Raw genomic sequence first — 11,185 nt, forward strand, 5'->3', positions numbered from 1 at the left:
TCACTGTGGAACATCCATATACCTCAGTGTTCTTCTCATCCTGCAATGCTCTTCCAACATGCCAGTCCCTGTCTCTCATTGTCAAGTTCCTCCTCCCTTTTGGAATGGGCCCCAAACCTGCCAATTTTCATTTTCTTCCTGGCTGTCCTCTGACTCTCTGGACTTCAACAACATGGCCCTGTCTGAGCCACATTGCCTGCTCTCCCTTACCTTTTCAGTTGTCTTTTGTGAGTTGTCTTTCCTCATTAGTCAAGCACCCTGCTAAGCCCCTGGGGTACAAAGAAAGGCAAGGACAGTTGTGAGCAACTATATACTAAAGACAGGATAAAATGGAGATAATCTAAGCTCTTTAAAGGTAGGGTCAATCTTCTTTTTGTTTGTATCCATATCCCCAGTGCTGAACATAGTACTTGGCACATAGCAAGTGCATTGGGGCTAGGTCTTGAAGGAAGCCAGGAAAAATAAGAGGTGGGTAGGAAGGGCATTTTAGGCATGAGGGACAGCCAGTGAAAAGGCACGTTTTCAGGATGTGGATTGCTGTGTCTGAGAAATATCCACTAAGCCAGTTTGCTGAATAAGAGTGTTCAGAGAAGAGCAAAGTTTAAGAAGATTGGAGAGGTAATAAGGGGCCCAGCTGTGAAGAGCTTTACATGTCAGAGGACTTTGTCATCCTAGAGTTTTATGAATAGGTTGATGACAACCTGCATTTTAGAAAAAACATTTTGGCTGCTGTGCAATGGTTTGGAGAAGGGAGAAACCAAAAGCAGGAGAGACAGATTTTAAGGCTAGTCCAGGCAAGATGTGATGAGGGAGGGAGCAGCTAGGTGCCTCAGTGGATTGAGAGCCAGGTCTAAAGAAGTCCTAAATTCAAACTTCCTCGACAAAAGTGGCTGAACAACAGGTTTCTTCTAATTCTGCCCGAGACAATGATTTTATGAACCTCCTCGAGTCTCAGTTTCCTCATCCGTAAAATAAGCTGGAGGAGGAAACGGCAACTCACTCCAGCAACTTTGCCAAATTGGTACATAACTGAAACAGGACTAAACAGTTGTTGAATGAAAGCAAGGAGATGGGAATGGGTGACAAGGGACTTTAAGGGTATTCACAGGTGGAGTGTGGGGTGGGTGACAAGGTGCTGAAGAGATTTATGGGGTGGAGGTTCATAAACCGGAGGAGGATTGAACGGGAAAGGCGGGGGAGGGGAGAGGTGAAGAAGGGGGTGTAACACTGGGGCAGTGAAGTAGAAGCCTAGGAGATAAAGGCTAAGAACGTGACAGGAAGGGGCAGCTAAATGGCTCGGTGGATTGAGAGTCAGGCCTACAGAGGAAGGTCCTGGGTTCAAATATGACCTCAGACACTTCCTAGCGGTGTAACTCCCGGAAAGTCACTTAATCCCCATCGCCAAACCTTTACTAATTCTAAAACAGAAAGTAAATTAAAAAAAGGGGGGGGGCAACATGGGCGTGACCTAGAGTTTTTGGCTGCGGGGTTATGAAGAAGTAGGGGGCCATGATGGGGTGGGGCGTGTTTGGCGGTAGGAAGGGTTATGAGGGCTTCCAAGGAGGAAGGGGCCACGAAGAGGCGGGGACTTTGAAGAGTTTGGGGTCATAGGGACGGGGCATGTGCTGTGAGAGGCAAAAGTTCCCAGGTGCGGAGTTTCGGAACAATTGGTTTTCTTTTTTTTTCCTCTCCCTCCCTCCTCCGAAAGCGGGAACCCGTCCTAAGGACCCGGATGAGTCCAGTGTCCCGAGGGCGGAAGACTTAGCCCTTTCCCTCTTCTTGATTGGAGGCTCTAATCACGTGATGATAGGGCCTGTCGAACCATAGAGCGACCTCTGCTCCTGGGAGGGGAGCCGGAGAAGAACGGGTACGGAACCACCAATCCCTGGAGTAAGGGGGCGTGACTTGCGTCATGGGGCGGAGGGCAGACGTGCCCACGCAGGAGAAGCGGGGCTTACCCCGTGTTTGTAAGGTCCTGCCTACTGGTTGGGCCTGGGCGGTAACGGGGCGTGGTGCGGCTGGGTAGGGGCCGGACTTGGATCCCTCTGGGGGCGGGGGGCTTGTGTGGTTTCCTGCGGTTTGAGTCCGCAGGTAGTGGTTTCCTGCGGTTTGAGTCCGCAGGTATACCTCGGATATGGAGGCTAGCTGGACCTCTACCCTCTACTGCGTCTTCCTGGCCTGCGGAGCCCTGGGGACCATCTCGCTTGGAGTCGCCTATCGCTTTGGCCTTCTCTACCAGCTCCTGCACCAGGTGCCCGGGGCCGGGGAGGGAGGCGGCGCTGCCCCGAGGCAGCTCTGGGCTTAACCATGGGTCAGCGGGGGGGCTTAGCAGAGATTGGCACATTCTGGAACTACCAAGCACTTGGCTTGTGAGAGCGCGCGTGTAATCACCGATACCCAAAGGTGCAAGCTCAGAGGAGGACCGAGGGACAAGGTCGCTGTGTGGGGTATGGGCACCAGGGTGGGCTTCCTGATGGAGGGGAAGCCCTTCCTCCAGCTTCTTCCCTCCTCTCTCCTCAGGCTTCTTCCTTTCTCTCCCTTCCCCTATCTCAGGACTTTTTATCTTTGCCTCTTTAACCCCCATCTTCTTGCTCGGCCCGTCCTTAAACTTCGAACAGTTAGACTTTGCCTGCCTGGGATTGTAGGGGGAGTGGAGACGGGTTTTGGAAAAAAGGGAGAACCCGTGGTGCCGAGATATTGCTGGGCCTTTGTGGGTCTGTGGTCTTTGGCCCTCCTTATCTCGGGATGTTATGTCTAACCACACAGGTTACCTTTTGTTCCCTCCCAGCTCCACTGACTTCATGAGTATTGAGGTTATCACCATGCTGTCAGCAATAAGGGTCCCAAAACACTTTACAGAGCTCTCTGTGTTACCCTTGAACCTTTTGTGTCAGAGGGGGCTGGAATTGGAAACAGAAGCTGAAGTCTGACTGAACTGGGTTTGGAAGACAAGTGTCCTGAGGTGATGCCCACATATTAAACTAGGTCTGCTTCAGGAATCTGTGGGAGTTGACCAAGTTGTGAAATGCCTAAGGGAGTAGCCATGGAATGGGGCCACCTAGCCCTCAAGGTCTCTCCTTGGCCTGGGATGTGGCTGGTTCCAGTTGGCAGGAATGGGGGTCTTAGGTTAGGGACGTGCTGTGGAATCGTCAACTGTTCCCCATAGGCAGCCTAAGGGATAAGACCACCCAACCCCTTTTAATTCAGTTACAAATGGATCATTTTAACTTGCAGTGCTTGGTTATTTTCCCCTGCTCTCCAGTGTTTCAGGTGAATGGGCACAGCCACCAAGCCAGGGTACTCCATGAATCATTCCCATGATGCCGCCCCTCTTATGTTCCCTACTTAGATTCTTCCTGCTTCCTTACTCTTCACCTCTCATGTTCTAGGTGGACAAATCCAGTTCACGGTATGGTGGGGAGAATGTGGCAGCAGTGCTGAAAGCCCATGGCATTCGATTCATATTTACATTGGTGGGTGGACACATTTCTCCACTGCTGGTGGCAGCTGAGAAGCTGGGCATCCGGGTAGTAGATACACGTCAGGAAGCCACGGCAGTGTTTGCTGCTGATGCTGTGGCCCGGCTTTCAGGTAGGGCTTTGATTCCTGTGCCCCTTCACTAGGTAGGGGAGGGAGAAGTGGGTATTACTTTGGTTATTGAGAAGGGGTCAGGCTTGAGGTTACTGTTCTTTCTAGTAGCATCTGTGTGATTGTTCCAGGGGTGGGCTTGGAGGGGATTATGAGAGATGGGTCATTAGAACCTCTATGAATACCTCTGTGAATTCTTGTTGAACAAGTGAATGTTGAATTTGCTGATAAAGAGGGTTTATCTGTGACAGGGACTGTGGGTGTTGCTGCAGTGACCGCTGGGCCTGGCCTTACTAACACAGTTACTGCTGTGAAGAATGCCCAGATGGCCCAGTCCCCTGTGCTGCTTCTGGGAGGGGCAGCCAGCACACTGCTGCAGGTAAGGTGGGAGCTACCCAATACCGTAATGGCCAAAGCCTAGTTCATCCTAGGCTAGGTGGAGAGAGCAGGTGGTGGTTGTAGGAGAGGGTGTGCAATGGAGCCCCCAGCTGTGACCTTTCATCTGTGTCAGGGCCGGGGGCCACTTCAGGGCATCGACCAGATGTCTCTGTTCCGACCACTCTGCAAGTTCTGTGCTTCTGTGCACCGGGTACGTGACATCATCCCTACTCTTCGGGCTGCTCTTGCTGCTGCCCAGTCTGGTACCCCAGGTAGGCAGGGGTTGGGTGTGGAGGGTGCTAAGGGATGGGGTGTGTTTGAGGGGGAGAATGGGGTCTTGGGGAGGATGGAGCAGGTGAGGTAGCCTCCTGTGCCCCCATTCCTAGGCCCTGTATTTGTGGAGCTTCCCATCGATGTGCTCTACCCTTACTTCTTGGTGCAGAGGGAGGTGATGCCCTCCAAGAGCAAACCCCCCAAGAGCCTCATGGGAAAGCTTGTCTCCTGGTGAGCGCCCCCGCTTCTCCCCCTCCTCTTGCTTCTTCCTTTGCCCACCTTGCCCTCTTCCCCAGCCTTTCCACTTAGTACATCAGCAGGCATTGAAGAAGCCAGCTGTCCTTGGCCTGTAGGAGAGATTAGAGAAGGCTCGGAGACTTGGTGCTTGTCCTCAGCCAGCTCATTTTTTCATAGGGATCCAGACTCCCATTTGTGGAATAATCAGAGAGCTTTATGGAAGAGGTAAATTTCAGAGACCTCAATATGGACAGGAGCAGTTAGGGAGAAGGTAGCATTTGAATTCAGCAAATTACTTTAGTAGACATTTATTAAGTACCTACAGTGAATAAGGTGGTTGGGACCTGTAGAGATGGAATACTGACAGGTTGTTCCCTGGAGGACCTTCCATTCTGTTACTATTGACTGTGCTATGTGGTTGACTGAAGGAGATGAGGAGGGAAGGGCAATGTAGACCAGAGGAACTGCATTAATCAAGGCATCTTTTATGTATGAGAAAGAGTGGGGTTGGGCTTATCTAAAAAGAGGGTGTGTATAGGGGAGATAAAGATGGAGGTTAAAGGTGGGACCATCTGATAGAAGACCTTGAAAGCCAGATAGGACAAGTGGTTTGTTTGGATAAAGCAAGTAATTGGGAGCCTTTGGAGGTTCTTGAGCTATGAAGTTATGTGGTAAGAGGGACACTTGAGAGAGCCTAGTTTAACAGTATGTGCAGAGTGGAATGGAAAGGAGAGAATGGGGCATAGTCAGCTTTTTTGTTTAACCTTTTAGAGGCAACTAGGTGTAAAAATGGTTCACAGAGAGCTAGGCCTGGAATCAGAAACACCTGACTTCAAATCTGGGCTCAGATACTTTCTGGCTCTGTGTTCCCGGACAAGTCACTTAACTTATCCATTTCTGCCTTAATTTTCTCATCTATAAAATGGGGATAATAATAGCACCTATCTATTTGCAAAATGATTTGCAAATCTTAAAGGGATAATAAATCTTATTTATTTTTCAGTTTCTTCATTCACTTATTTATCTATTCAACTGCTTACTCACTCATCTATTTGTTTGTACTGTGGACCCCTTTGACATTCTGATGAAGCCTAGGGATCCTTCTCTGAATGATGTTTTTAAGTACATAAAATAAAAAGCATAGAATTCCAAATGAAACAGATTATATTGAAATATTGTTAGGATAGACACACAGATGCCATCTCAACAAACAAGTTCATAGACCTCAGATTAAGAACCCTTGGAGGGAGAGTAGGTAGAATTATTGCAATATTTCAGGTGTGAAGAGGTGAAGATTTGGACTAGGGTGATAGTATCAAGAATAAAAGGGGGAGGAGGAACATAAGGGGAGCAAGAACTAAGGGTTGCTGGAACTTAGGGTTAGCTTAGCCCCAGGATACAGAAGGCGGAGGATCCAGAGTGTCTCTTGAAATTCCTAGCCCGAGTGGTATGGCTGACTCAGGTGAGAAAAAGGAGTTGATTTGGAGGTGAAGAGATTTGCTCTAGACATAAATGAATTTGATTCGATACTTGGGTTTCTACATGGAGGTGTTTGGGAAGCTATTAGGAGTATGAGGAAATGCCTCATAGGAAGTGTATAACACATGTTGGATTGCATTGGGATACCAGGTAAGAAGTGTCTGTGGCTGCATGTAAACAGGAAAACTATGCAATCATAGAATATTAGAGCTAGAAAGACTTGTATCAAGGGAGCTTCCCATCTAACCTTCTTATCATCATATTGAGGCTCAATTTTCCTGAGAGGTTGGGACAGTAAGGTAGTAGCAAATAGAGTACCAGGCCTGGAGTCTGGAGATCCTGATTTCAGATCTGGCCTCAGATACTTCCTAGCTGTGTGACCCTGGGTATTCACTTATCCCCATTTGCCTAGCCTTGGACACTCTTCTGTCTTGTTAAGGGTTTTAAAAAAAAGATCCAGTTCTGATGTTCATATGTAAAATGAAGGGGTTGGCTAAATGATCCCCAAGACCCCTTATGAGTTCTCAAATTTCATTATTCTGCATTAATTTGCCTTTTCCCTTTGCTTTCTCCCTTTCCTATCCCCAGTGCTTCCTAATTCTCTGCCTCTCTCTGTCTCTCTTTTTTTTAATCCTCCTTGGTTCCTTTTCTCCATTTTAACCTTTTCTGATTTTCCCTGTCTTCTCCACCAGGTACCTGGAGAACCACTTGGCTAATCTGTTTGCGGGGGCCTGGGAGCCACAACCTGAGGGCCCCCTTCCCCTGAATATTCCTCAGGCCTCTTCCCAGCAGGTGAGCTGACCATACTTTCCTGGGCCTGGATTGTTCTCTCTGAGGTTCCCCAGAGAGAGGAAGAGGGAGGGAGAGAGAGAGATATGTAGCAACAAGCAGAAGAACCTTCTTTTCACCCTTCTTGACAGGTTCAGCGCTGTGTGGAACTTGTGAGTCGAGCCAAGAAGCCCCTCTTGTTGCTGGGAAGCCAGGCCTTGCTGCCCCCCACCCCAGCTGAGAGCCTCCGGTGAGGAGACTTTCTATATTCCTCCTGGCCAGAGCTTCTGCTGAAGAGATCTTCCTTCTCCTGACCACTGTCTGCCCCCTCCCCCTCTGCCCCAATCTCCCTGGCTTCTGGTGAGGAGACCTTGCTTCTATGCCTCCTTTGACGAATCCCCTGCTTCTAATTCAGAGAAGTTCTGCCTGCCCTTCCCCTCTGAGCCTTAGGGGAGAAGAAGTCTACCCTATTCGCCTTTGCATGGTTCCCTTTCTGTCAGCTCCCCTCATCCCAACCCAAGGCAGACTTAGGCTTCCTCTGGTGGGAATGGGCAGGGAAGAGAAATTGATGATGTTTGGGGGACTGAGGCTGTCAGGAGGAATTGATCAGGATGTGCTATCTAGGCTTCTGATTTTTTTTTCTTATTAGAGCTGCAGTGGAGTCTCTGGGTATCCCTTGCTTCCTGGGAGGGATGTCAAGGGGACTTTTGGGCCGGGACAGCCCCATTCACATCAGGCAAAACCGCCGTGATGCACTGAAGGAGGCTGATGTTGTCATCTTAGCAGGTACATGAGTTAATTTGGTGGGGTAATAGTGGAGGGGGTGGTCCTCACGGATCCATGTTTTTAGGAATCCCTAAAGTCTAGGACTTTAATTGGCATTCATCCCTTTTCCCCCTTGACTCATTTGATCTTTGTAACCTCCTTTCCATATTCTCCCCCAAAAAGAAATTTAGTCATGCCCTCAAATTCCCACTCTTCCTCTCAAATTCATCCTTAAAGGTGAGGTGAACTTACTATAGAATTGAAGATGGAGTTTAGGTATGTGGTCAGTAGATTGCCGCTGTATTGGAAGCCCATGGTAGGTGGTATGTGTTTAGCTAAGATAGGATAGACATGCCTTCTCCATCCTCTTTGACTAGACAAAATACACATTTGGACTAGATTTATAAAATGGTTAAATTTTGAAACATACATAATTAGATAGATAACTATTTTAGAGACAGTTTCTTAAAGGAAAAAGAAAATGCCCCTCATAAAAATAGCTCTTATTTCTATAGTCCTTTAAGGTTTGCAAAACACTATATGTACTTTCCAATGTAATTCTAACATCATCCCTGATAGGGAAGGATGTTGTCATTATCATTTTACCTCTGTCTGTACCAAAACAAAACAAAACAAAACAAAAATCCTCATTTTACTGGCTGAGGAAACTGAAGACCAAAAAGGCCAACCAGTAATATGGCATAGTGAATAGAGTGGTGGACTTGGAGTTGGGATATGTAAAAGGGAAAAGGGGTTTTTTGGTTGGATATTAATATTTAAATGAATGGTCACCAGGAATTGAATAAATATCAATTCCAAAATAATTTTTAGTAATTTATTTATAAAATATAGGAGAGAGTGAAAGTAGAAAGATGAGAAAAGGGTAGATTAAGAGATCTAGCTTAATGAGCTAGACTGTGTGTTCAGTCCCTGGCTTTACTCTGGCAGAGGTCCCAGTCAGAGAGCCTAAAAGTCAATTAACAAGGGTTTTAGCTATGAGGGCTTCTTCCCAATCAAGGACCCCTCCAGAGGTTAGTACCTCTAGGGAAGCTAAGAGAGTCAGCCTTTTTTACTCACCACATGTAGTTCTAAGGGAGAGATTTAAGAACAGTCTCACCAAGTCCAAGGTCCCAGCCAGAGCTACTCCAGGTCCAAGAAATGAACAAGAAGTAAGTTACAGGAAGTTGTCACTCCCTTTTAAAGGCGCTTATTTTTCATCACTTCCTGTGCCTTCCTTAGTTTACGTGTCCAATCGCAACAGACACTTTGCTTAGGACTGCCCAGGAGGCAGTCAGTCAATTCTGATTCATCACCCACTCTTGCACAGGTGGGTTGCAGACTTCCCCACTTGTGAATTAAGTGGTGGTGTTTACACCTTTGGTAATTAAATCTAAAAATGGGCAGGGTAGGTTTAATCTCATTATCACAGATACTTGGGTTCAAATCCTGCCATTGGTAGTAGCTATGAAACTGTAAGCAATTTAACATCTTTGTGCCTCAGTTTTTTCAGCTATAAAATAGGTTAATAGCATCTGTAGACATTCTGCTTCCCAGATCTTGGGCTTTGGAATTTATCATAGAGATTAAGAATAATAACTTATATTTCTATAGATCGATCAAATATTTATTATGTGCCAGGGGATGTGCTAAATAGTTCTCTGTCGTCAAAGAGCTTATATTTTAGTAGAGCCTTTATTCTTCTGTTCATTTATTCATCTAGCAAATGTTTACTGTCTAATATTACTTCAGCTAGTGCTGACTGGCTATTTGTTCTAGGGAAAAGGCAGCAGTGCCCACAACCTACCCAAAGAACCCACTATGGGTACTGAGGCTAGGGGAAAACACCCTTCCAGATAACTTGGGGCTAGTGATGACAGAGATGAGTGAGAGAGGATCTGGAGCTTGCAGTTTATTCAGTTGACACAGAATAGAATGCTTTTGAGACAAACCTGAACTATGAATTAAATGAAGTTTCACCAGTTTCATTCTCCCATGGTCACTGATTGCCCTTCCTCCCTGTTGTGTTTAAGTTTGTGATACTTCCTCTCCAAATCCTCAGGTGCTGTGTGTGATTTCCGTCTGTCCTATGGCCGTGTCTTGAGTCATAGAAGCAAAATTATTGCTATCAATCGTGATCAAGAACAGTTGTTGCTCAACTCTGACCTCTTCTGGAAACCTCAGGAAGCAGTGCAAGGTGAGCAAGGGAACACATGTCTCACAGGATTGATTGATTTGGTTTTGGACTGTAGAGTTTAGATCTGTGTGGGATCTTGGAGATGATCTTGTCCAATGCCCTCATTTTACAGTGGAAAAAAAACAACTTAAAATTATTTTAAGGTCACAAGATAGATATCTAAGTTCTGAATTTTTGAATTCCAGTGCTTTATGCACTGCATCTCTAAATACTTTAATATGAACAATGGAGTAGAGCCCTCAGGCTAAGTGACCATAGTGCTAGGCTTAGAATTAGGAAGACCAGAATTCAACCCTCATTCCTCTCACTACTTCTGTGACCCCAAACAGATCACATAATCATTGTGTCTCAGGCCACAACCAAGGATTAATCTACTAGGTCAGTGATGGGCAAACTTTTTAAAGAAGGGACCAAAGGAAAGGAAAGGAAATGCTCATCTGTCAATCTGTTTCTAAGGCAACTCTTTCACTCATTGTATTCGTCAGATTAGGAATAATTGTTGTGCAGCCTGATAGAACATTTCAGGGGGCTGCATTTGGCCCACATGCCATAGTTTGCCCATCACTGTACTAGGTTGTAGATGGATTGCTATCTGCCTTCTGTGCACCAGTTGAAAGCAGTCCCAGGCCTGTGTGAATGAGCAATAATATTGGTAGATGTCATTTCTATACTTCCACAGTTATGGGACATTTTACATACATTATCTCATTTGATCTTGACCACATCTCAGTGAAGTAAATAGGACAAGTTATCCTTGTTTTACAGATGAAGAAATGGAACCTCAGAGAGAATAATAAATAGTAAGGGGAAGAGGTGGGATTTAAACCTAGGGGAAATCTTCTAAGACATGTACTCAGCGTCCTTTACTCTGGCCTTCCCCTTTGCTTTGGGTTTTTTGTCTCATGACTGATTACTTCCCTATGATGTTGCTTGTCCCTTTGTTCTCACTAGGGAATGATAGTGGGAAGGGGAAAGAAAGGGGGAATGGAATAAGTATTTATATAGTCTACTATATGCCAGGCACTTTGCCTAGTGCTTTTACAAATTCTCATTTTACATATTCTCATTTGATCCTTATGACAATCCTGCAACATAGGTACTGTTATTCCTAATTTTAAATTGAGAAAACTGAGGCAGAGGTTAAGTGACTTGCCAAGGAACACACAGCTAATAGGTGTGAGATGAGATTTGAACTCAGGTGTTCCTAACTCCAGGCCTAGCCTTTTGACCATTGATCCTGCAGCGTTTCCAAAGGCCTCCTAGGTCTTGCCCTTCCTTTTGCTTATTAGGTTCTTTCTGTCCTAGCACCTAACCCCAATCCCATCAAAATTTACCCCCAGGGGATGTAGGCTCCTTTCTGCTAAGGTTGTCTGAGGGCCTCCGGGGACAGACATGGAACCAAGACTGGATTGAGCAGCTTCGAAAAACTGACCTGCAGAAGGAACAGACCAATCGGTGGGTATAGTTAGTGGAAGGTGGTTGGGGGGGGTGGGAGGGTGGAGG

The 11,185-nt window shown here is 46.4% G+C and overlaps 1 protein-coding gene across 1 annotated transcript; it reads left to right on the plus strand.

Annotated features, from left to right (window-relative positions):
* Window positions 1-2,080: 2,080 nt before the first annotated feature.
* Window positions 2,081-11,137, plus strand: ILVBL (ilvB acetolactate synthase like; the record flags this gene model as incomplete). The annotated part of the gene is made up of 10 exons (XM_044684443.1): window positions 2,081-2,251; window positions 3,390-3,591; window positions 3,840-3,967; window positions 4,100-4,238; window positions 4,353-4,470; window positions 6,648-6,747; window positions 6,876-6,973; window positions 7,373-7,509; window positions 9,548-9,682; window positions 11,023-11,137. Coding segments are annotated over exons 1-10 (1,289 nt in total), but the record flags the coding sequence as incomplete, so codon positions are not given.
* Between the last annotated feature and the right edge of the window lie 48 nt (window positions 11,138-11,185).

This window comes from Gracilinanus agilis, unplaced genomic scaffold (assembly GCF_016433145.1).
Source record: "Gracilinanus agilis isolate LMUSP501 unplaced genomic scaffold, AgileGrace unplaced_scaffold50093, whole genome shotgun sequence".
Lineage (NCBI taxonomy): Eukaryota > Metazoa > Chordata > Mammalia > Didelphimorphia > Didelphidae > Gracilinanus > Gracilinanus agilis.